The 27,037-nt window shown below is 39.3% G+C and overlaps 1 protein-coding gene across 4 annotated transcripts in view; it reads left to right on the top strand.

The window, feature by feature from the left end:
- Positions 1-27,037, top strand: part of RAD18 (RAD18 E3 ubiquitin protein ligase) — a 112,983-nt gene that overhangs the window by 54,691 nt on the left and 31,255 nt on the right. For all 4 annotated transcript variants that reach the window (XM_084634427.1, XM_084634429.1, XM_084634428.1 and 1 more), the window contains exons 10-11: positions 4,030-4,164; positions 5,991-6,153. In XM_084634427.1, the coding sequence (XP_084490553.1) occupies positions 4,030-4,164; positions 5,991-6,153 (298 nt within the window). The remainder of the gene's footprint in view (positions 1-4,029; positions 4,165-5,990; positions 6,154-27,037) is intronic.

Below are 27,037 nucleotides of genomic sequence, written 5' to 3'. Positions count from 1 at the left end.
TGGGTTTTAGCCCACGAAAGCCTATACCCAAATAAATTTGTTAGTCTCTAAAGTGCCACAAGGACTCCTCGTTGTTTTTCATGGTGTTAAAGATATTCTTAAGGTGCTTTCTCAGTTCCACGTAAACCAATCTATTGTCTTACCTTGGGGTCTTACCAAAACTGCATTCCATGCATGGGGAGAAGAAGCAACACACTTTGGATGTTTCCAGAGCTCTCCAAAATTACACTGATAGGACTAATTCTTTCAGGCCTGGTCTACACTATGGGGTTAGATCGAATTTAGCCATGTTAGGTCAGTTTAAAAATGACTGCGTCCACACAACCAACCCCGTTCTGTCGACCTAAAGGGCTCTTAAAATCAACTTTGCTACTCCTCCGTGACGAGGGGAGTAGTGCTAAAATCGACCTTGCTGGGTCGAATTTGGGGTAGTGTGGACACAAATCAACGGTATTGGCCTCTGGGAGCTATCCCAGAGTGCTCCATTGTGACCGCTCTGGACAGCACTTTGAACTCCGATGCACTAGCCAGGTACATAGGAAAAGCCTCGGGAAGTTTAGAATTTCATTTCTTGTTTGGTCAGCGTGGTGAACTCAGCAGCACAGGTGACCATGCAGTCCCCCCAGAGTCGTAGAGCATAGAATGTTTCCACACTCCCCCTATCATCTCCGTCCCTGAGGTTATCACAGATTAGAAGGCGATTAAAAAAAAAAAGGCCCTGTCCTTCTGTCATTGAATTCAATGGGAACAGCAGCACGTACCATGTTTCAATATTTCAGTTTCTTTGATTTTGGGATAGTCATAGAGTCATTTAACTCGTATATCTGTTCATGGTTTTTTTTTTTTTTTTAGGTGATTTGTCTGTCTAAAATCTCTGTGGACAGGCTCTTTAGGTATATTTATGTGGAGTCCTGGAGAATGTCGAGATTAATTTTTTGTGTCAGTAAAAACACATCTTCGTTGTTGTATGAAAATTTCAGAAATATATTGGGATTGGGGTTTATTTAATTCAAAACAAAACAATGGAAAACAAACAGCTGCTTCTTCCACCAGGTTAGATAGTCCAAATATTAATTATTCTGAAAGGCCAAAAAAAGAATCATCTATTTTTCAAGACAACTCTAAACTTTGGGACTTTTCAGTGGAAAGAAATTTGTAGCCTAACTCTGCCCTTAGATTGCAATACAATAATCTAAAACTAACTACAGGTACCAATACATTTGCATGGCTTTCCTTACTACTGGTAATTACAGTCAAATAACTAATCTTTGGTAAATGTCATTTTAAAAAAATAAACAGTATGTTCTCACCCTATAGGTAGTGTGTAATCTACATAATCTTCTGTCTGAGCAAACTTCTCATTTTGCCAGCCTTTTAGTAAGAGAATTTTGAGTGTCCAAATAATAAGCACTGCATTGACTGCCAGAAACTGGTCATAAACATACTAAATCATCGAAAATGCAATGAGTACATAACTAAAGGGCAGCATTGAACTGTGCTGAATCATTGAGGTATCATAAGTAAACACACAGATGTGTATTAAAATTTCCTTTATTGAAAAAATTGTCATAATCTTGGAACAGAGAGACTTTTTTCTTCAAACGTGAAATAACAGATGTAGTCGTAAAATTTCGCTCTCTGTAGTAATATTTATTAAAATGTGATGCTATTTGACAAAAAATCTGTTGCCTATAAAATTCATTTGGCAAAGTTGCTCAAAAACCAGAGTGCATGGATTTTGAATTACAATTGGAAGTTACATTAGTGCAGAATGAAGATTACCATTCTACGCATAGCATTTTTAAGATTGCTTTACAGAATGTATGTATAGCCTGTTGACCATGCTTTTCCCTAAAACAATAGGCAGATATGTTTCACTATCCCTTTCCAGAAACATTAAGTTATAGGGAAGGTAAGGAAAATTATGCGAAGTCTGAACTTTCCTTATTAAATCTTTTTGTTTCCATTGAGTCTAGAAGCTGAAATGGAATGCTGGGAGGTTGACAACAGTGGAACCCAGATAAGACAGTGATGGGTAGAGTGTTTTGGTATTGAAAAAATTGAGGATAGCTGGCCTAGAACAATGCTTCCCTAAGCACAATCAATGCTTCCTTTTATATAACACACAGGCTGCGTTTTCAGGGGAGCTGAATTAAGGCTGCATAGGCATTCTAGCATTTCATAACTTTTGAATACTTGACTTTGCAACCTTTTATAGTGTTGGTGTATTTTTTTTTTTAAAAAACTAGATGTCTGCTCTTCGTGACACTTGGCATTTTCTTTGCAAAGCCACTTATGCCTGTCTTTCTGAATTCACATTTTCATTCAGAAAAAGGTAGTAGGCTATTCAAAGCTAGTGCTTTATTTTCCAGAAATATTGATGTAATGTATAGTGGCAGTCCTTATCTGTGTTAGATTGGGGAAGGTGAGGCAAGAAGTGAAATTAGCAAATACAAAATTCTAAGATTAGTGGAGCTTCCTCATTATTTCAGCTACCTGGAAGCCATGATTGTGTGTGTGCAGAAAAGGCAGTTCTGCAAGTTCTGTGGACTTCTGCAGCGAAGAGAGAAAATCAGTGATTTAAGGCCTTAAGTTCTCCTTTAGGTGTTTTTAGCCTTTCCTAGTGGCACAAAATGCCTTAACATTTGTTTTTGATTTCTTTTCTTACAAGAAAAACAGAGTTCCAAATTGTGGTCTGGATCAGCAGTGGCTCACTGAGAGTTGTCTGGCATCTCTCTCTGTTAAGTTTTGAAAGGCCCCCTGTAATATATATGAGTGTTTGAGTTATATTGATTGTCCTGAGGACTGAATCCCTCTGTGCATGGAACAGGGCAGAGCAGCAGCCGTACACATTTTTCCTACACAATGATCTACCTCTTTCCTATGGAAGTAGAGGGCACCACTGCTAGGAGTAAGAGAGGCAGTCCAGTCTCCATGACCATTCTTTTTTCTGTCAGGTAGTGCCAGCCACGGTGGTTGTTTGGAATGGAGATAGCTTTCCACTGTGTAATGGACTGAAATCTCTAGCACCTTCTACATAGGCCTCTGAACAGATCCGTTGTGATGACTTTCATTAACTATTGTCCCACTGTGAATTAAGACAAGTGACAGAGGTGAAAAGCTTGCTGTCCCCTTACTGATCAATTCACTGAGCCATCTGGACCCTAATGAGCAACCGGTACTCCAGCAAATCCCAAGGGAACTAGAATTCTTCAACAACATTATCTAATATTATGGCAAGAGTAACTGAATTATTTAGCAGATTTTTTTTTAAATTGGCAGACAATGGTATCAGGGAAAAACAAACACTATTTAATTCCAATGTGCTTGCACACTTAACCTGGCTTTTGAATGAACAGATGTTTTTATTCTATAGCTCATCTTGCTTTAAAAAAAAGTTTAAAATGAATTTTAGGAAAATGCGAACGGACTAGTAATGTTTCTTTTTGCATGTTCTCTTGTCCTACCTTGCATGTGTGATGCTGTTTTATGGACAACATTTTTGTAAAAGTAAAAAACAAAACAAACAAACAAAAACCCTTCCATTTTCTTAAAGGGGGGGGGAAAATCCTGAGTCTCTTCTTTACATTTTTGACTTTTTAAAAAAAATCTTTTGCATAATTCTATACCTAGTAGTTGGTGATATAAAATAACTGCCTAAAGTAACCAGAATAAATGGTGGAAATCATTTTTTGAATACAAAAAGATATGTGGTTCCAGAGGTTTTAACCAAGTTAATTAAAAAAAAAAAATTAACTAGAGAGATACCAAAATCCTAGCTCCTTTGAAATTAATGGCAAAACTCCCTCTGACTTCAGTGAGCACTTTTCAAAATTGAGCCCTTAAATAGAACACTTAAAATGTTGCAACAGTGAGTCAGTTGGTGATTTTTTGAATTGAGAAATGTTTTCATTATTATGCATTTGTGTTTCTGTTCATGTCCTTTTCACTCTCCCCTTGCACACTCATGATGCTGCCAGTTCTCTGAGCAATTTGTTTTTCATAGAAGAATGTAATTTTGTGTTTCAGGGAATAAACATAAAGGTGAATTTCAGCTTTTAGTGGATCAGGTAAATAACCGATGGAAGAAAACTGGTAAAAGGAGAATCAAGAGCTTACAAGAGAGAGAAGCACCCACTGCTGAAGACCAGGCTATGGACACAGGTGAGTAATGTTTAATACATCTGAAAATAAAAATAATTTTTGCGTTTCCCTAAGAAATGATGCATGCACGCATACCCCAAAGCCACCAATTAAACTACGTCAACTACCCAGTGTTCATGTAGGTCATGATTTAACAAGGTAAATATTTACATGCTTAACCTTAAGTGTATGAGTAGTCCAGTCTCTAGGAACCACATCCAGCATAGATATTCTGTCTTTATTACCTGCAGAGACAAAAAAATACCCATGGGTACTGTTAGTTCTCACACTAGTTTTCAATCTTATTTGTTTTAAGAAATTGCTTGTTGTGGCAATGTGGGTATATCTTTGGTCATGTTTTGGGGATGATCTAGGAGGGTACTTCTAAGTCTAAGCCTTGTGGAATTTAAACATGTGGTTGCAATATCTGTCAGTGGGCAGGTTCTATTTAATGACCTCTGCAAATCGTCCAAATTCCTACCATGTTTTTGATGATGCTTGAATCACTGTTCTCTTACTGCATCTGAGAAAAGATGATCAGGACTATCTCACTTGCTCTTGACGGGCTTTGTGTCTTAAATTTCGAATCTTCATAATATTTTTGTATTCTTTAAATATTGTTTGAATTGGTTTTTGATTACAACCATGTTTAAAAAAAGCTTTAATTTTGGATACGTCTTCCTTTGGGGAATTGTATTCCGACCTAATAGATCTTTCCTATTTCTAATCCATTAATTTCAATGGAGCTATGCTGATTTATTGACAGTCTAGCTCACTGAATTCTGCAGTACATTCACAACTGATATGATGAATCCTCTTGATATTTCATTCTGAGTCGAGGGAAACGGTGCCTAAAACTAAATGCCTTGAAGCCTTTATCCACACTGTAGCTACAAAAGTATTTGGCATTTTGTCAAGATCAGTTCTGCAGTGATAGGCAAAGTCATGGTTGACAGTCGTTCTTGAAATTTTTTCTTCTAAGCAATCATGGTTTACATCTCCAGTATTTGCAGGACACTTGTTATTGCAAATTACCATAGTAGGGACTAATGCTTATCAGGTTTTGAGCATTGTATCTAAGCATGCTTTTAATATGGGAATAACTACATTGGAAAATGAGTGTAGACAAGGTATAAAAACAATTTAGTTTCTTTATAATATTGTCTAGGGAATAACCGATATCTCTGTCCCTCTGGAATGGCAAAGGGAATCACTTGGGGGTAACAACTGATAAAAACATTTGTCAAATATAAAATAATAGAATTGTTTTAGAATAGTATTTCCTAGACATGCTTCCTTAACTTAAAAAAACCCAAAAAGTCAATATATTGACATTTCTGTCTTTCCAGAGGCATTGGCAAAGCATCAGCTTAGTTTTATTTACAGCCACCTTATTACCTTGAGCTGTCAAACTTCCGTGTTCTAAAACTGTGGCGTGTAATGATATAAAGTGAATTCATACTGAGCACCAGGAAACAGAGCTGCCACATTTTTGAGTATTTGCTAATTTTTAAAATATGGTGATTGGAGACAAGTGCACATACACACCCGTGGCAATTTCTCTCACCCTCGCTTAAAATAGATATTGGACAAATGTTGCTGTTATCTCTGGTTCATGGTGAGTGTTTACTATGATGGGGAAAAACTTAGGCACTTTATTGAAACAGTGATTCTGATAGAAATCTTGCACAGGTAGTCAAAGGAGGGGAGGAAATATGTTTGAAATATGATTTAAAAAAAAAAAGTTTGGCTTTTCCAAGCTAGAGAATAACAAACTGAAAAAGACACAAAAGGGAAACTAAACTATCTGCTAGGTATTAATCTCTGTCTTGTATTATTTCTGCCAGGAGAACAGAATATTAAAAAACAATGCACAGACCAGACCTTTGTAATAGACCAGTTACCTAAAGCCGAAATACCTGGTTCTGACGCAAGCAAATCCTATAATTTGGCTGAGGGCTCAGAATCTCTTTCTCCTGCATTCTCAGAGTCATCAGGATCAGCAAGGAGGTTAGTGGCATACCGATTTACGTCAATCTTTTCTTTCTTATGTATCTCATGATAGCCCTGACAACAAAGGTGGGAAGACTTGTGATAGCATCAAAATGCTGCCTTTCCCTGTGTTTTTATTTCAGCTTCTTGGCAATGAGTCCCTTTTTGTATCATTAAGTTGGGGGTCTCAATTAATTACAAGTAATGTAACAAACTTGTGCATTTTCCAATAGTGATATATTTTTGAGAAGAGACTCGGTTGTTTTTTATTGACAATGAATTACTTTGCTAACGTGAAACCAGTTTTGCTGACAAGTCCTTTCCATTGTTCGATGTTTAGTGCTTGTTTAGGATGTTTACTGTCTAACAGTTAATCTGCCATCCATTCCTGTGTCAGAACTGTGTGTCTTTCTGATTAGTTTTTGATGTCTCTATGATCTTCTAGAACTATCTGGGAGTGTGTGTTAAGTAATCATTTATAAACTGCAGTATACTGTCTGGCCAGGTCGTTTTTGTAAGTGAAGACATGCTCTCAAAGGAAATAGTTATATTAGCAATTTAATTGTAACGTATAGCAGACATTTTAAATGTGCCTTTTTATCATACCTTTTATCTGAGTGTCTCAAAGTACCATGCAAACAATAATTTTCCCTCCATGTTAAGTAGGGAAATATCATCTCTCTTTTACAGATAAAGAAACTATAAGGCACAGAGTTTAAGTGACTTGCCCATGGTTGTTCAAGAACTTGTCTGTGGAAACATTGGCAAAAAATTCAGTTGGCATGGCTTTCAAAGGTGCTATGCGTTCTCAAGCCCTGTTGAAGTCAATGGAAGCTGACAATTAGGCCACACAGCTCCTAACCCTCACAAGACCATGCTGCTTTCCCATATTACTGCCATCTAGAAATATCGGTGGGGTTTTAATAACGCAACTGTGTATAGACAATAAAGGTTTTGAAAAAACTAATCCAGTGATATAAAATATCTGGCACAATGGAGAATTAGCAAGTTTATGTGTATTGTGACTAAAAATAAAACAAAAACCCTCAACACAAACATGGAGAATAAAAGCAAGATTGTTGGTCTTACCCTCTTAAGCAATGAGACATTCAGTCACTTAAGGAACAGTGTAGTTAGGGATATGGAGACAGTAGGTCTTCCAAGGGATGACAAGCAATTTAATGATGGAAAAGAAAATTGAAGTCAAACATTTTAATTTATGCAAGGAAAATTACATTCTTTATCTTACTGTGTAAAAAGGAGAATATGGGAGAGATGCTAGCAATAGAACATGTTTCCCAGAAGAAGAGGAAGAAATATCAGGGGAAATAGAGTTTCTGCCATAAAAGGTGATTAAAAAAAATTGTGCTATTTGTTAAATGACTAGTCAAATGGGATCCATATGAAAAGACACTAGGGCAGTGATACTCAGACCTCAGTGAAAAGAAAAGGAGGACTAGTGGCACCTTAGAGACTAACCAATTTATTTGAGCATAAGCTTTCGTGAGCTGTAGCTGTAGCTCACGGAAGCTTATGCTCAAATAAATTGGTTAGTCTCTAAGGTGCCACTAGTCCTCCTTTTCTTTTTGCGAATACAGACTAACACGGCTGCTACTCTGAAACCTGTCAGACCTCAGTGATTCAGGAGCCAAATTAGTGATCAGCGTTACCCTAAAGAGCCACAGTAGTGTGAATTCATTGTTTCATTTATTATTTTTATAGTAAGCTTAAGCTTGTTTCTCTCACCGACAGAAGTTGGTCCAATAAAAGATATTACCTCACTCTCCTTGTGTCTCTCTAATGTCCTGAGGCCAATACACCTGATAGACAGACATGTTCTATAACAATAAGAGAATGAACTGTAAATCCCTGAACAGAGCCTGTGAATTGTGAGTCTCCCTTGTGAGTGAAAGTAATTTAAAAGAACTGCTCATTACCTCTGTTTTGCTGTCTCATTACATCTGTATATAATTGTTTTAATTGCATTTTTTTCATATAAAGTGGCCTTCTCTGAAGCTCACCCTAGATGGTTATGAAGTTCTGACTTTATAAGGAACATTCCTATGAACCTGTAGCTTAATATGGTCTAGGAGCACCTTGAAACTGTTTTAAACATATTTTTCTTGATTACTTTATTGAAACAAACCCATTAAGCATTTTCAGAGCTTTTTTAAAATGAATCATGAATACTGGAGACTTGTATTCACAATTAGTGTACCTGGAGATGCTAGTCAGAGTAAAAGGGTCATTTTCATATCTTGCTAAGTATACTGTTACATGTGGCTTTAATTTTTTATCAGCGATACATATGAGACAATGACCGTAATTATATCTTGCTATGAAATAAATCCAACACCACAATCTCAAAAGTCTTTCAACAATGTAACTATGTCATGGGATCTGCAAGAAAGGTGGATCAATGCTCTTTTGCATTTTGGAAGCATGGTTGCACAGGTAATGAGTTCATCTTTAGTGGGTATATGGAATTCTTGGCCTGCAGCATTGACTTTCCGATTAGCAAAACAATTTATACAATAGTTTAGCTGGATCTGCATTGACATTATGCAAACTCATTGAGGGAATACTTTGTCTTTCCTTCACCACTGGCTGACTAAAGACAACTGAGATGAATTGAAAGGATTCATTTTTGCCTTCAGATGAGCTGTTGCACATTGCCATGTAGCTTTTAAATTAGCTTTTGTACGTGCATGCACAAGATCGGTAGCCTATTTGCAAGTTATGCAGTGATGCATAGCTAAGGGAGGTTCAAGCTCTGACCTTTCTTTTACATTCTCAAGGAAAGCCTTGCTTTGGGTGAATAATGAGCATGACTTTTAATTGTATCATTTGTCTTTTGTTTCTTCTCCTTGTCATCGGAGGTTTTGTTGCCACTGGCACTGGCTGAGGGGTGGTCCCTCCCATTCCATCTGCCAGTAGGAATGTCTTACTTCTGTGACCTACAAATGATCCGGCTCACCTGTTTTTCCTCTCACCAGCTTTTTCTCTTGCCTTTGCTGGACTCTATGCAGCTGGAATCAGCCCTGCTTTATTGGCATTTTTTGTGTGTTGTTTTTTTTGGCGTCATCTGTCTCCTTCTTTCCTGAAGCTTTGTGTTTTAAACCTGCAGCCCAGTATAACCCTGGGGACATGACCGAGCTTTAGTTAACAAAGGGTTTCGGGTAAACATGTTTGGCAGCATGAACCACACAGGTTCAGTTTGTGTACAGTTTGCAAATTGGAAGTCTGTTCACAAGGATTGGTGGTGGTTCAACTCTATGAAGTTCACGTTGAGGGTCAGGTTTTACAAGCACACATCTGAAAGGGGGATCCCCTGCCCTGAACATTACTACTACTATAGCTGCCCCAGGACTTCCTCTTGCTGTTTTAGTTCCACAAAGTAGACAGTAGATAGAAAGGAAATCAGACTAATGAATGGAAAAAATAGTGCCTAATTCTCATCTGTATTACTCATTTTATTTTCTTGATTTCAAGCTAACTGTTTGGCTGTAATATCCTCAGCAAATCTGGAATTTTAATCTTTTTTAAATGAAAAGGCTTTTTTTGAGAGGCAGGAATAGCATGTAGTGGCTCATTAATTTTCTGTATCATAAAATTTCTGTTTTATTGCAAGTTTAGTGTTAAGATATGCCCTAGGCCTTAGGGCCCTCTCCTGCAGCCTTTTATGTCAATGGGGACTTTACTTCATGTAGGAATTTGAGGATCTTGCCTTCAGCAAAGTTACCTTTCTGTTTACGTTTTACGTGTGCTTTCAGACCTTAATTGGAAACATGGCTGCTTTGTTCTCTTTCATTGCTTAAAAGTGCTGAGCATTCAGCAGCAAAAAAAATAAATCTCAGTTCTTCAACTTTATTTAATTAAAGAAAATATTGAAAATAAGGAATTGTAGAATGTGTAGTAGCAAAAACTGTAGAGTTGTTGTGTTTGTCTTTTCTCCATGTGTAGTGGGCTGTTACAGGGGGTCCGTGGTATACATCGGGGTTGTGTTTCTGAAAAGAATGGATACCGGGGAATTTTTCTCCATAAGAAATAATGTCCATCCTGCTTCTTCCTACCCCCCCCACCACCCCCACCTCCAAGCACGCCCCATCTTCGCTCCTCCCACTCCATCCCAGTGTCTCCTGGGCTCCGGGGAAAGCACCCAAAGAAAAGCCATGCGAAAGGGGAAGTGACGGATATGTGGATCGGGACCAACGTGAATCGGAACACTTTCCCCTATTGATGAGCGATGGATACGTGAAACAACGGAGAAGGGGGAGATGTGTACCGGGGACCCTCTATATACAGTATGCTCTTTGGGTGAATTCTGACCATGATATGGTCTAGCTATATCAGGTACCTAAGTCTTTTAAAAAGTGTTGGTCTGCCTGCCAAGCTGAAGTAGTGATTATTATAAGTTCAATTATAAGTCTGTTCTGCCATCTTTCTGCTCTAATTGCATAGGGTCTAGTTTTGTCACCCTTACTCATGCTGAGTAATACCTTACTCCACAAGTAGTCCTTTTCTAGTCATTGCGGCTACCTACAAGATGAAGCACTATTAAAAGTAGCTCATGTTGGTAGACTGGTATGTAGGTAGCCATGCATTGTGAAATATCCAGTAAAATTGCCATCTGTACTTGAAATTTGAATGGAGTAGCTGATCTGACCTGCACACAAATCTGAGCTGGCAAAGTATTGTAGGATTTGTTGGAAGAGGCCTTTACAATTTGATTTGCATATTGGGCAGTATGCCCACTCTGCACCCCCTTGTGTCCCCTGTGACAGTGGCTCTGCCTCTCTTTCTCACTTTGTCCCAACAATAGTTCTGCGACAGACCTGCCTTCTCTCAGGGAGGGCCTGTCAGGTAGCAGTGTCTAGTGAAGTCCAAAAAGCATGAAACAAAAAGATCTTCTGCCCATCCTGGTCTGCTCTGCTTCTCTGAGTGCTGATCCTGCAGGGCTTCTTCTCTGAAGTCCTTTCCCCCCAGTCTGGTCATCTCCAGGCTGTGTTCCTGGGGATTAGTCTTTTCCAGAGCTTGCCATAAGAGCCTCCTTTTGGGCCAATCGCAGAGTTAAGCTCCATCCTGCTGATATCCTCCTCAACTGAGCTGTCCAAGCCCTTTTATGGAAATCACCCAGATCTTCCCTAGATGAGTGTAATGGCTGCATTGATCAGCTTGTAGCAAAGTGGGGTGGTAGCTGATCTGTCACACCTCTTAAAGGGCCAGCCCACCTATGACAGCGTATCTTTCATATTTTGAATTAGTTTAGCATAAACTCTATATGCAGGTGATCTTAGTCTGTAGCCTTTATCCTCACATGCATATATGTAGTCAGCACTTTCATTCAAGCTTTGTTTGTGACCTCCACTTCTTTTGTTGGTTTGATTTTTGGAGACACACAGAAAAAATCATTATAAATACAAATACACGAGAATGTGAAATATGTAGAAGATTTTTTGGGAGGGGTAAGGGGGAGGAATTTGGCTATCTTTAAAAAACGTTTTTTCAGTGTAAATTTGCAGAATAGTTGAGGAACAGATGTTTCTTTCACTATCTTTAGAAGATTGTTAATCCCTAAGAATGATGCTTATGTTAAACTGTTTTTGTCAATAATTTATGTAGGTGTGATTTTTATTGCTGATTAGTAAGATCATTGTAACTCTGAAGTATGAAGTCTTCTCTGGAGAACTGTAAGATAATTCTGCATGCCTACACTTTAAAAACCAAACATGTTTTCTATAAACAGATGGTTGGGAATGAATAGATTGCAATCATTCTTGCCTCTCAAGTGAAATGTGCTGTCTTCTATTCACTCTTAGAACTTCTGTTAACCTATGTTTAGAGAAATAATTTATTCAACTGATCTGCCTTTGTTTGGATAACTGAACATACAGATATTCAGATGTTCTGATCAAGGAAAGTACATTTTATTTTACTTTTTTACTTTTAAAAATCCAAAATGGAATCATACTTTAGCTTATATACCTTGACAGGGTAATGGAAAAATGAAGCTTAATGAAGTTAATGCAGCTTAAGCCAAGAAATTTAGTATTTGCAGATTAATAGAGGAGATATTAATGACATAGACCTATTAAAAACTCAGAATAATGTTGATTACTGTCATTTTTAATCTCATTTAGTTTATCTTATTATTTCCTATTGTCCATTCTGAAAATTATCTTTGGATCTTTTCATGCCTTCTAAGATCATAGAGATGATTTGCAGATAAGTAGCTATTTCAAAATCAAAACCTCTTTGGAGTATATAACATTCCACATATAGTAACAATGGTTGAAGATAAAATAGAGAGAGAAAACTCACCAGTTTAAATGGCTGCCATGAAAGTTTGTTTAACCTCATCTTGTACGTATGTAACGTTTAAAATAGCTTTAGAGTGTAATGTGAACTTTGCATGTGTTTAATTGCATCACTGTACTTGCATGCTCAACAGGATTTTTAATAATGAGACTGCCAAATTACAGACAACTTTTTAAAAAAAATGCATTAGCTACCGTGTGTAAATCCATTTACAGACAGATTTATTAATATTGTCTGTTTACAGAGTGGGTACCTTCTGTTAAAGTCACTGTGTAGTGAAGACAAATTTATCTGCTTTTATTGTGCTATTTTTTATAATAGACAAAATATATTCAAAAATAAAATAAACTATACAAGCATTTCAGCGTAAGTATTTAAACAGGGATCTTGTCTACACTGTTTTGACTTTTCACCCTTTTCAGAAAGTGCTATGCAAAATTACTTTCTCCATTTGTTTCTTTCTTAATTCTCAAATGTTGTAAAGTTTGAACATTTCCCAGGGTTGATAGGAAAAGTGTATTAAATTTAAACTGATAATTGGGCATAGAATGGTTGAGTACCTGATGTCAAGTATCAGAGGGTATCCGTGTTAGTCTGTATTCACAAAAATAACGAGGAGTCTGGTGGCACCATAAAGACTAACAGATTTATTTGGGCATAAGCTTTCGTGGGTAAAAAATCCACTTCGATCTGAAGAAGTTTATGCCCAAATAAATCTGTTGGTGTTTAAGGTGCTACTGGACTCCTCGTTGTTTTTGTGAGTACCTGATATTTCAAGATCTCCTTGTTTTCTCTCCTGCCAAACCATTTTCTGTATTCCTCTTTCTGTCTTAAATTTTAAATAGAGAGAAAGGATGAGTGAGGTAATATTTTGTATTGGACCAACTTCTTCAGCTCTGGGAAATGTATTCTCAACATTAGATTAAATACAAGATGGAACAAATTGTTTAGTATAAATAGTCAACATATTCTAAGGTTAAGTTGCACGTTAACACCCCTGCAATCACAGGACAAAAAAGGGGACATTAGCAGGTTACAGATTGTTGTAATAAGCCATAATTATAGTGTCTTTATTAAGACCTTGATTTTTAGTGTCTAATGAAGTTATAAATTTGCAGCTTCCAGGCTCATCCTTTGAGGTGTTGTGCAGATTTCCTTTGAGGACGAGGACTGAGAGGTCAGATATGGAGTGATCATTTTGTGAAAAGTGTTTGCCCACAGGTGGTATGGTGTTTTTGTACTTTTTTCTGTGTGAGGTCATTCGAAAGCATAATGATTGTCTGGTATCACACACACCATTGTTGTTGGGGCATTTAGTGCACTGGATGAGGTATACCACATTTTGTGATAGGCATGTATAGGACCCTGGATCTTGAAAGGTGTGTTGTGGGGAGTATTTGTCATTGTAGCAGTGGACATATGGTAGCAGGTTTTGCATCTGTTTTTCTGGTGGGGTCTGGTGCCACTTTGAGTTGTTGGGCTCTGGTGTGTGGGGATTTTGCTTCTGATGATGAGCATGAGGTGTGTTGTTTGAAGGCCAGAAGAGGGGGTTCTGAAAAGATTTCTTTTGCGGTATGGTCCCCGTTGAGTATAGGTTGTAGTTGTTTAATGATACCCCAAATGGGTTCTAGCATGGGGTTGTGGGTGACAGCTAGGGTAGTGTGGTCAGAGGGCTTTTTTCTGTATTGAAGCAGGTTTCGTTGGGGTATTCGAGTATCCCATTCCATGATGCGATCTGCTTCGCTGGTGGAGTGTCCTTGTTTGTTTGGTATGTGGTGATTTCTTGTTTGAGATGGTCCCTTCTGGAATATTTGAGGTGTAGCAGATGATTCCTCAGTTTTTCTGAAGTTCTTCTGCAGAGCTGTTTGGCACATTTGAAGTTGTATGTTTTAAGTTTTAAATGTATAAACTTCAGTACTTGCTGTAAGAAAGTCTTGTAAAGGATATTAATGTTGCTGTTACTAATAATCTGAATGTACTTTATAGTCCCAATCTGGCGAGTATCTGGATGCATTATGCCTAGCCAAAGACAGTGTTTTTGTCCCTCCCTTGTATGGGAACAAAATTTACTCTCATGTGCAAAAACACAATGAAAAATATCCATGAATTCTTGAATTGTACCCATAATCTCACAGATGCGAACAGCAGGAGGTATCCATTGCAATTATCTGGACCTTCTTTACAAAAATAAATTTTTCGTAGTTGTCAGTGATTTACTCTTTGATCCAGCTCCATGTTGAGTTGCCTCAGAGAAACTAGAGGCTCCAAAGAACTGTGTTTTTCAGACTCTTTCCTGCTTTGGGGATATTCCTTGTTTGTTTTTTAGTTCAGGTTAGTGTGCGACTTAAAATCATGAACCTTAACAATCAGGTACTGGAGTGGTTCAAAAAGATCTTAAAAAATTTGGCCAGGTTGTATGTTAAAGCAATACACACAAATTCAGTCAATTAGACAGTGTCTGGAGTGCCCTTAGAGTACCACACGTCGTAATTTCTTTGTCTTTTCAGCAAACATGGAGCAAGACTAATGCTAACACAAAAGGTTGAAATGAAGTGCAGAAATGACTGTAGATATGTGCAAGGCAACTGCCCATTGCCAGCTGTGCGTTCCTCTCTCCAAGCTTCATTTTGTTTGAAAAGCTACCAAATATGTTTTTCTGAGAGAGCCACAAAGACTGTACAGACCAGCACTTTCCCTTGCAAGAAAACACACATCATAAATGTTGGTGATTTAAAACAACTCCCTCCCTCCCATCTCCCCTGACCTAGCTCGTAGAGACTGTTAGGAAAAATATAGCAGCCAAAGATGCAAAAAGTAGCCATCTCACTTGGGCTCCCTTCACCCTTGCTCTTTCTCTATCGCTCTAAGAGATAATCTAAAACAAATACTAGTGCTAAACCCAAGCCTGTCTGTTCTTTTTGCCCCTTGAGGAGGATAATGCTGCAGCTGTGTTTACAGCCTTCCCTTGGTTTTAGGCCTGAACTACAGAGTTCTTGCACCTCAGGAGACTGCTTTTTGTGCCAGTCTTTCTTCGGTCAGTGTCTGGAGCAGTTTCTCAGTGTGCTTTGCTGCCTTTTGCTTGCTCTTTACAGTGGTGGACCTTTAAGTAAATGAGGGCTAGTTTGAACATTTAGACTCAAGCCTGATTATGAGTTAGCACCTAGCAGTGTCACCCCAGGAGGAGCATCAGTAAGGAATTGTCACTGTTCCTCTCTTGTGGTTTGTTCTGCCTACCTGCTAGCAATAGGGAGCTTTGGATTACTCTCTTCCCTACATCCAGAACAGCGATCCAGGCAGCCCTCATCCAGCTGTGTGGGGGAAGAGTAAGGATACTCTTCCTGCTCAGTTGCATCTGGGCTAGGGATGATCTAGCCCAGGGATGGGCAAACGTTTTGGCCTGAGGGCTACATCTGGATATGGAAATTGTATGGTGGGCCGTGAATGCACATTAAATTGGGGGTTGGGGAGTGGGAGGGGGTGAGGGTGCGAGCTCTGGGGTGGGGCCAGAAATGAGAAGTTCAAGGTGCGGGAGGGGGCTTGGGGTGCAGGGGCTGGGTGAGGGCTCCAGCTGCGGGTGCAGGCTCTGGGGTGGGGCTGGGATACAGGAAGGTGCTCCAGGCTGGGACCAAGGGGTTTGGAGGGCGGGAGGGGGATCAGGGCTGGAGCAGGGGGTTGGGGCACAGGAGGAGGTATGGGGTGCAGGCTCCGGGCGGTGCTTACCTCCAAGCAGTTCCCAGAAGCAGTGGTATGTCCCCCCTCTGGCTCCTACGCGGAGACGCGGCACCGGCCAGGTGGCTCTGCACGCTGCCCTGTCTGTAGGTGCCGCCCCTGCAGCTCCCATTGGCCTCCGTTCCCAGCCGGTGATAGTTGCAGGGGTGGCGCTTGGGGACGGAAGCAGCGTGTGGAGCCCCCTGGCTGCCCCTATGTGTAGGAGTCAGGGCGGGGGACATGCCACTGCTTCCGGGAGCCATGTGGAGCCACAGCGTGCATGGAATGGGTCAAGCCCCCAACCCTGCTCCCCGGCTGCAGCTCAAGGGCCAGATTAAAACATATGATGGGCCAGACGCAACCCGTGGGCGCTAGTTTGCCCTCCCCTGATCTAGCCCTAAACAAATATTTACATTTGGGCAGCTTCAGTGTTTGTAGTGTTCAAGGTATTTTCTGTAGTAGATATTGGGAAGGAGCACCTCGATTCATTTTAGGGAAAACGGGCATTTTTTTGAATAGTCACCTCTGTATTTACTGTTACATATACTGTAAGCTTAACTGGCTGCCCCAAAGCTTTCTTTTTAAAGTCAAAAAAGGCTATTGACATTGGAAGTCTTATTTACCAGAATACATGCAGTGCATTAGATTCAACATAGTATAGCATTTTCTAATTGATACCTGGAATTTAGATAGGTACGATGTTAGGAAAACTTTGCTCGACCATGATTTGTACCTCTTATTACTGTTCATTTATGCTTCATATGAATTAAACTCTTAATCACATTGGAAGGAAGATGCAGGGCAGATTCTTTATACCCTTCTGTCCTTCTGTGCAAGATGTTGGTAATGCATGGTGGAATGTAATAGTATGGTAATGTAAAAAGAAAAGAAGTACTTGTGGCACCTTAGAGACTAACAAATTTATTTGAGCATAAGCTTTCGTGACCTACAGCTCACTTCATCGGATGTAGCTCACGAAAGCTTATGCTCAAATAAATTTGTTAGTCTGTAAGGTGCCACAAGTACTCCTTTTCTTTTTGCGAATACAGACTAACATGGCTGCTACTCTGAAACCTATGGTAATGTAGTTAGCATGAAATTAAAGTATCTCGTCTGATTCTTGAAACTATTATATAATAGTTCTGGTTATTATATAATCATATAAGAGTAAGTGGAGCAGGGCTTTAAGAAAAAAAGAATAATTTAGCTCTTTGATTTAAATAGCATTAAATATTTTGTGGAAGACCATGATTTTTGTGAGTTTTGCACTTTTTTTGATAACAGGATATCATCTAGCAATAGTCAGTACAGTACATTTAAAAGTCCAAACCTGCATGCTAAATATTTATAGGAGAGTAATATAGAGAAGGATTTTTGAGCAAATGACCCTTAAAGTTTAAAAGAATGTATGGTTTCTGCCTTTTTTTGTAATGAAGCACTGTACTCTACATAATTTAATTACCCCTATATTGTTATGTTCATAAAAACTTGTGTTTAACTAAATGATTAATACTAGTCCTTGAGTTTAACTAGTACTGATCTGCTGATATTATTCTAGATCTGCATACTAATGTTTTTAATTGAGGAAATGAGAGTAAAGGGCACTTGATGATATATGTCTAAAGATTTTTAATAAAGTATGTAACTATGGAGTATGACAGTAATTCAGACGTGTTCAGTCTTTTTTTCGTCAATTGCTAAACCCACCCAAAGAACAAAATATAAGATGCTAAATGAACAACACTACAAAAATGCATGACTTTTAAAGGATAATTTTTCCAACAGGTTTAAATGAAGTCGTGTATATAGCTTTCACGAACTGCTGTGTTCTGTATAAATAGTTGTGGTACAGTAACTCCTTGCTTAATGTTGTAGGTATGTTCCTGAAAAGCGCTACTTTAAGCAAAACGATGTTAAGTGATTCCAATTTCCACATAAGAATTAATGTAAAGCGGGGGAGGGTTAGGTTAGGTTCGGTTCCAGGGAATTTTTTTTCACCTGACAAAAGACTATATTTTTTGAGGTGTTGGAGTTAGACGGTAGGATATTTCCCAGGGAATGCCTTACTGCTAAATGATGAAGTAGCACTCGGCTGAACCCTCCAGGGTTAACACATTGTTGTTAATGTAGCCTCACACTTTACAAGGCAGCAGGAATGGATGGAGGAGGCACGGGATGGCAGAGAGACACAGAGATACACACCGTGTGTGTGTGTGAGAGAGAGAGAGAGACACACACAGACACACCGTGTGTGTGTGTGAGAGAGATGCGCATTGCCCCTTTAAGTAAGCTGACTCCACTCTAAGTACACTGCCTTTTTAAGGTTTCAGAGTAACAGCCGTGTTAGTCTGTATTCGCAAAAATTGGTTAGTCTCTAAGGTGCCAAAAGTACTCCTTTTCTTTTTGCCTTTTTAAGTAGATCAGCAAGTTGAGACAGCAGTTGCTGCCCACAAACTCCCTCCATCCTGAGCTCTGTTGTGTGCCCCCTCCCCCGTGCTTTGTGGAGATCGTTTTCAGGAGCAGGGGGAGGGGGACACCCTGACATTAACACCCTTCTTCTTCCCCCTCCCCTCCGCACAGCAAGCAGGAGGCTTCATTGGAGTCAGTGTAGCCGTGCCAATTTAAAGTTCTGAGCTTCTGATCCCTGGTATTAAGGCCTCATCCAAAGCCCGTTGAAGTCAGCTGGAGTCTTGGCATTAACTTTTTGTGCTTTAAATGAGGCTCCAATGTACAGATTTTGCAAAGCACTTAAGCATGTGCTGAAGTACTTTGCTGAACTGGGGCTTTTGTCTGCCAATTTAAGAAGCAGATATAGGGAGTGTAGGAGGCCCCTTTTCATTTAGAAAATATGAAGTTTACCAGATATAAACAGTTCTTCTAGCCTGTAATCAAAATGTCTGGTTAAAGGGACACTCAGTTTAAAAAAATAATGATATGATCAAGTCTCTTGCTGAATTGGACAAATGAGCTACAGTCACTCATTGTGGATCCTGAGATGAGACCGAAGACCAATTTTGGACCTGCAGCCCTGTCCCCAAGTGCCACAGGTGAACACAAGTTTAGATAAATGTGCACTGCTTTTAGCTTTATGCCTTGCACAGCTCTCCTTGATTGCAGCAATCTATGAGAGCTTGAAGTCTTCCAGTCCAAAGTACAGAGGACTTGTTATGAACTAGGAGCTACCAGGTGTTGAGGTCAACATTGCAAGGTTGACCTTTAGAGTGTCATTATGTTGTCGTCTTGGCCTGCTCTCCACCCCCCACCCCCAAAAGTTCCAGTCTGCAATGCTCCATAGAAGAGAGCCTTTGGTATTTTATTGTTGGACATGCAGACTGCATGACTGCACCATCTCAGCTGTGCTCTCACTATAAAGGTGTCACCACTTATGCTGTTTCAGGACTCAAGGACCTCGGTGTTTGGAATCTTGCTATTTAATACCCATTAACTACCATAGACATTGTATGTGCAATTAGTCCAAGTATTTTATGTGGCATTAATAAATAGTCCATGTATCTCAGCCATAGAAGAGTGTGGTATGACAACAGCACGGTAACATCAATTTTTGTTTGCAGTTCTGATACCGTGTTTGCTTCAAACACTATGGTGAAGTTTTCTGAAGGCATCTCTGGCTGCCCCAACGCATTTCATAATGTTGTCATCAGTCATTGCATTACATGAAACAAAACTGCATAGGTAGCAAAATTTTCCAGTGAGCTTCCATGGTACATCATCGATGGATGCACCTGGAGTAGTTGCAGTACTTCTCGGTTGAAGCTGGCCCATGACTTCTGTCATCTTTGAGTTGATAGTTAATCCAAAACAGTTTGCAGCACATACAAAGCAGTCAGTGAGCAACTGAATAATTGTCTTCATACCTTTCTGTCTTTGCACACAAGAGATGCAGCTTCAAGACACCTCCATCCATACTGTAGAGCATATAAATGCCATACTCAATGTCTCTGAATGCATCTATTAGAACAGCTGCAAACATGATGATAATGAAATTGGGGCAAGAACACAAACTTCTTTTACTCCATTGGTTATGACAACAGGGAGCTGAGAATCAGCCTCAGTCAAGGACATAAATCTGAATTCCAGAATGAAAATATTTGATAATGTTGACCAACTTATTGAGGAACCAAATGTGCTGAGGACTGTCCACAGGCCATCTTGATTTACAGAGTAAGTTTTTAATAAGATTGACAAAAACTACGTATAGGTCTTGATTCTGCTCATGGCATTCCTCCTGAATTTACTGGGGTGCAAGGATCATGTCTGAAGTACCAAGTCCAGAACAGAAGCCACATTGGATTTCAGGCATTATCTCCTCTGCAAATTGAGCAGTTAGCAGTTAGGTTTAACATGACTCGAGTATTTTTTCCTGCAGTGGCAAGGAGCAAGATGTCATGATGGTTATTGCAAGAAATGTGATTTGTTTTTTTTTTTGAGGTGAATAATGTTGGCTTCTTTAAGTTCCTGTGGTACAGCCTCCTGTTCCCAAAATCTTAAGTTGAGGCCAGTGAGCTTCCTGATCGGCTCATGGCCCCCACATCTGAAGATCTCTACAGGAATACCAGGTGGACCTGCTGCTTTGCCGTTGTGACATTTGCATGACAGCTTTTCATGCTTCAGAGGTGTTCGGTGAAATTGAGAGTTGGTCTTGAATTGGACGTTGTTCATGATCATGAAGTGCTGATGCTGACGTAGTGGACGGGCAGTTCAGAACCTAATTAAAGTGTTCAGCCTATCTTTTCTGAGTTTGTCCATGATCGGTGAGGAGTAGTGACTTATCTACATTGCAGATGGGGTGATACCAGATTGCGGGCCATACTTGATCTTCAGCTCGTCAAAAAAAACAACCCACCATTTGGAGCCTTTTTGGTCAGCCACTGATTGAAATTGCTCAGCTTTTATTTTCCACAAGCTGTTGTTCATTTGGTGAAGCTTTAGCTTTGTACATAAATAAGCCATCTTTTTAATAGATGAGTTATTTATCCAAAATGCCGGAAGAAAATGCATGGATGTCAAGAATTGCTTTATCTCTGCGTCATTTTCATCAAACCTGTGCTGATTCTTCCTCTTTACAAAGCTGAGGACTTCTTCTTTAGGCACATCAAACACTGTTTCCATACAGTAAACTGTCTGGTCATCTTTTATCTGACTGAGAGAGTGTGTCAATAACTTAACATTTTTTTAACAAGTATTGTACACGTGAACTCATATTTCAGTGTGTGCGTGTTGAGCTTGGGTATTAGAGATGGATGACATCTACGCTGCTAAGTACCTAATACCCAGAAAGATGGACTGATTAAAGACATTGGCCATTCCCTCTGAAGCTAAGAAAAACGGAGTCCCCCTTTAAAATAAATAAACGTAAGGAGACTAGCTCTTTTTTTTTATTTTAGCTTTTTCTTTTTTCAGGACAGTTGGTTTTCTTTAAATTTTTTTATAGTCAAATCCAAACTCTAGTCAATAAAAGAATGCGTTACTGCTGGCAGAATGCCTATTATTCCATTGTAGTAGCCAGCCATGAATAAACTGAGCCAGACTTGGAAAGTGCTTCAGACTGATGTGATCTGCACTTAACACAACTTGAGAGCAACTCCAACAAATGAGAGTTCAGACCCCTATTGCTGTAGTTCTCAACTTTTCCATTACAAAGCACTTGAGTTTCAGGTCTTTATAGTTCTGCTATTAAAATTCACTCAGTTGAAACTTAATATGCAAAGTCTTAAGAGCAACGGTTTTTAATAAAGACAAAACAGAAAACAGTTGTGCAAAAAAGTTGTCTGTGGTTTTGGAAGCTGAATGAGATCTCAGAAGTTTGGCTCATGATGTTCGGTTAAGTTAGGTGCACATTTAAATCATATTCAAAAGGCTTGCTTGCTGGGGGAAGTAATCTGTACCTGGTATATATGGCTGGTGTAGTTTATTTCCCCACTTAGAGGAAGTGGGGAACCAAGAAGTCACCATCTGATTCTTAATATGCTCCTGGAGCAGCAACTACGCACGGACCTTTGGTCAGAGCTGTGGGAAAGCCACAACTTAACTCATAGTGAAGCGGATGACTATTTTCTTATTTTTTAGGCAAAGGAGAGAATTATGATGTGAAGTAAAAACACTGCTTTCCAGTGAGTGAATTGGCAAAATGGCACTATAAGCTCTTCCGTAAGGACAATAAGTGCTTGAAAAGTTTGGCTAACACAGGGAGTGGACATGAAATTGCCGTGTTCAGTCTCCTGTAACTCTCTGTATTAACAGAAGACCAAGTAATGAATCATGGGCTGGATTCTGATCACAAGGTGATACAGTTAAATCTGATGTCAGTTAACTGAGAACAAAATCATGACTATAATTTTTGTGTTTGCTGTTGGTCTCAGTTTAGTTACGTGAGTAATTATTTTGTGAAATAAAGGCTGCATCTTTGTTAATTGTTAGCACTATACCATACAGTGGAAATTAAAATAATGTGGTGACTGACTGGCTCAGCAGATTGGGAATGAGATAACATAGTTTTTCCTTGTTAGTTGCTAGTTCAAATCCATTACAGGTTTTAGTGATCAAAAGTCATTACTCTCTGATGGCTCTTTTGTGGTATATGTGAAATTAATTATTAGGGCTTGAATCCCTGCTGCCTGGCACCTTGTGTAGTTATTGACACTTGTACAAAGTAAATGCAAAGTGAGCATAAACAGCTATTAATCAGAATAGAAGTGTTTTGACACTCTGTAGAGGTGTAAATGATAACACTAGGTTATCATTTTCACTAAGGCAGTGAAAAGTTGGGCCCAAAATTTCAGCCTGATTGAGTGTGAATGATCAGCATCTATAAAAGGTTATAGGAAAAAGGTATTCTATCTAGCAAACTAAGGCTGATCGACACTGCCGAGTTTTGTCACCAAAAGGCAGCAAAGGATGAAACAGCAGAGGTGTACACACTGCAAAGCCACTTTTTGCAAAGAAACTCCTCAGTTGCAGCGCTGTAATAAAACCACCTTGACGAGAGTGGTAAGGCTTTTTGCGCAAAGGTTTTATCGCCAAAGTGCCAGTGTAGGCTGTGTCTACACTGCCACTTTCAGCGCTAAACCTTTAGTTGTTCAGTGGTGTGAAAACACCCCCTCCACGCCCCCGAGTGACAAAGTGGCAGTATAGACAGGGCTTTATCGATGGGAGCCATGCTCCTGGTGATAAAGCTATCACCCCTTGTTTGGGGTGGTTATTTTTTACACCAGGAGAGCTCTCCCTGGTGATAAAGCGTGACTACACTGCCCACATAACAGCACTACCGTGGCCGCACTGTAATGTGGGCAGTGTAGACATACCCTAATGTAAACACCTTTCTTGCTTTTATTGCTGGTAATTGGCCTCCAGAGGCGTCCCGCAATGCCTGCAGTGACCGCTCTACTTTTTTTTTTTTTTTTTTTTTAACTCAGCAGCCCTCAGCAGCAGGCATGCGCCCTTCCTCTTTCAAAGCCCCTTTCTGACAGCCAGCGTGATGTGCTGCTCTGCTTCGGGAAACAAAGAGCAAATCATTAACATGAAATGTTCCTGCTGTCTCTCACTAGGAACACAGAGGCAGGCAGGGGTGGATGTGTGTGCATATATCCTCAATCTCTCAGTACAACATATTTAACACAGTGTAAGGGTTGATTTGAGTATTGGGTTGAAAAAATCCACAATTTCAATTTTTTTTTCCTCCCTCCAGAGCTCTGGTTACTATTTGGATTGATAGCTTTTTGTGAGTTTCAGTGGCTAATGTTCCCTAGGACAGTAAGTAACTACATAGTGCATTATGTGCTCAGCTTTACTTCAGTCAAAAACTATTTCAAAACCATGTGTAAAATGTGCACAAATATTATGAATTTGTTATTGCTCTTGAGTGTTGCCCAATTTTTTTTCATTTTCTTACTGCTTTGCTTGTGACAGTGGCCGCAGTCTGCCCTAATTGGTAACAAAACCACATCTTTAAAAATCTTTCCTGTAAATAAAGTATATCTTATCCAGGCACTAACCTGCCTCTTGCTCTGTCAGGGGGTGACTTTTAAAATCTGAATCTTTTCCGTACAATCAGATATCACTTAGGACGCAAAGAAGGCCTCGCCATCCCTGTCTATCATGCTGTTTGGATAACTTAATTTTTTTATGAAGATGGGTTGTTGGCCTATTGCTCAACCCCCAGCCTGGAGGTCCAGTAGACTGCTTTTCATCTGGGCCATACCATTTTGACCTGTCCAGCTTGTGTGGCCATACAAGGAGTTAAAACTCACACTGGCATAGCTCTGTCATTGGAACACACAAACCTTCCCATCATGTCAAAGTGCAGTCCGGAGGGAAGGACTTCTTTAAGTATTTTTTTAATGTATTTGGGACAATAGGGTAGGATTTTAAAATAACTACTCATTTCTTAGACCTCCAGCTATCATTCCAGCTAGCCTGCAATAGAGAGGGCCTGTTTCCAATCTCCCACTGCTTTTACTCTGGTGTAATGCCTGACTTCAGTGGAGTTACTCTGGATTTACTCTATTGTGAGATCAAAATCAAGCCAATAGTGTCCGCTATTGTTCTAAAACAGGAGAAAACTAATTTGAAACAACATTTCCAGCATTAGTTTCCATTGCATAGAGTTACAATAAGGATTCCTGCTTTTTGTGTGTGGGTGTTGCAGAATTTTAATGAGACTTATCCTTTAGTTAGCTATATATAGAAAATAGCTGTAGAATTTTAAAAAATCAAATGAAATTAAGATCTGTGAAAAAACCCAATTACAGCAGACTTTCTCACGCCATCCAAACTCACTTTGTTGCTGAGAGCAAACAAAGCAATTGAAAGCAGTACACATGCACAGATTTCTCATAAATTGTCATTCTTTTGTGTGTGTCCATAGTACTGTTAAACTTATCTGTAGTGTTCCATTGCCAATTTCAGGCCAAAACCATAAAACTTCTTGTCTCACCAAAGAGAGATTACGATTGTGCAAATATCTGTGATGAACTTTTGATAAGCCCGTAGGACTAATGACAAAATCCAGTAGGAAAGATAATCAGACAGATTAGTTAATGGCTTTTATCTCTTTTACTGTAAATCACTGACAGTTAGTTTTTGGGTGCTCAACTTCCACATACAGTTCTGTATGGAGACCTCATTGGGAGAGTGGATCCCAGTGAGGTGATGACAGTACAGCTATGTGAAGCCAGTTGTGTATCTGCTCTATAAATCAAGTTTATATCCTTCCCCGGAGGTCAATCGTGTTTCTTTTGTAGAATAATTAACTTTTAACTGACCTGAGGCATAAGCCATTGAGTTCTAAATCTACTCCCAAATGTATTCTAGAAGTTCTTAGTCTTCCAGCTGTCAAAAATGTTTTACTATCCTTGTGTTATAATGAAAGTGCACTAGATTTGTCCTTTTTAAAAAAGAAGGCGTTTGGTTGGCAAAATTTCTGCCATGTGAGTATTTAATATTGGTGCAAAGCTTGTACATCATCTATAATAATAGATAACTAGCACTTGTATAGCTATTCATTATTGGGTAATTTACTTTGCCAATGAAAGAAGGAAAAACAGCAATAATCCCTACTCCATATTTTGGACTCTATTTACCATTTAAAATTGCTCTTAATAATAGTGTTCATTATAGTAGTGCCAATGGGCCAGCCAAGTACAGGGTCCCTTTGTGCTATGTACTGGAAGTAGAGACACTCCTTACGTCAAAGATCTTACTGTCTAAATAGACAAGACAGACTAAAAATAGGGGCACGAGCAATGTATTGATAGCCAATATTTGTTCCACCACCTTATTTCCATTTTCTTTTGTTTAAATCATGGTGCGGTTTTGTTCAGAAGTGATCCGCTAGATGATAACATAGTGGTAATGCGATTAAAAGGCAACGTGGTAGAGATATGAAGAGTATGTTGGAAATACGAAATTTGAAGCCTTCAGTCTCAACGTGTGAAATACACAAGAGGCCAGCCGCCTCTGCTGCTGTTCTGTTTTCCTGGAAATAAACGTTCTATCAGTGAAAAATCTTATTTTGAAATAAGAACTATTTTTCTGTCCTTTATATTGCCTTTTTAATCAGCTATTGATTTTCTATCATAGCATAACCTTTATTTAAAGCGATAATTCACTTCACAACATCAATATATTAGATACCCAGAAACCTGTTGTCTGGCTGTGTGCATCACTGTGCATCCAAAATGTGTGAGCATTCATTATGTCTGTGTACCTCGTTACACTTCTGCTTACCCATATAGGACGTGGGCTGGTTATCACTTAAACCAGTGCAAAACTACAGTAGCACCACTGAAGTCAACAGTGTAGCATTGGTTTAAGATCAGCATGTACATAGCCACAAGATGAACACATAATCTCTGCCGTGCCAGGGTGTGCACTCAGACAGTGGTCCCTTCAGTGACAACAGAATTTGCTCTCATTAGACCACTAGGCAGTCCTGCTACTCCATTCTTAATGAGCTCTGTTGTGCCTGGACATTTACAGCATTTAAGATCCCACATACCCAGAATGATCTGAGATCCTTAAATTACCTATGCACAGTGAAGTGAATATATGACAGGCAACAATTACTTTGTTGTTCATTTTTTTTGTTTAAGTATGCTTATTTGTTATGGGGCTAAAGGACATGGCAAATTAACTTTTTCTTTTTTTTTAGGAGCTCTGATGTATCTTTTTACTTTAGTTAACTTGCTCAGATTAGTTTAATTATTGCACAGTAAGAAACCAATTATTTTCTCCCCAGCCCCTGAGTGTTGAATTCACTATAAAATCATAGGTTTCAGAGTAACAGCCGTATTAGTCTGTATTCGCAAAAAGAAAAGGAGGACTTGTGGCACCTTAGAGACTAACCAATTTATTTGAG

The sequence above is a fragment of the Lepidochelys olivacea genome (assembly GCF_965140295.1).
Source record: "Lepidochelys olivacea isolate rLepOli2 genome assembly, chromosome: 7".
NCBI classification, from domain to species: Eukaryota; Metazoa; Chordata; order Testudines; family Cheloniidae; genus Lepidochelys; species Lepidochelys olivacea.
This window is presented reverse-complemented; position numbering and strand designations above follow the sequence as displayed.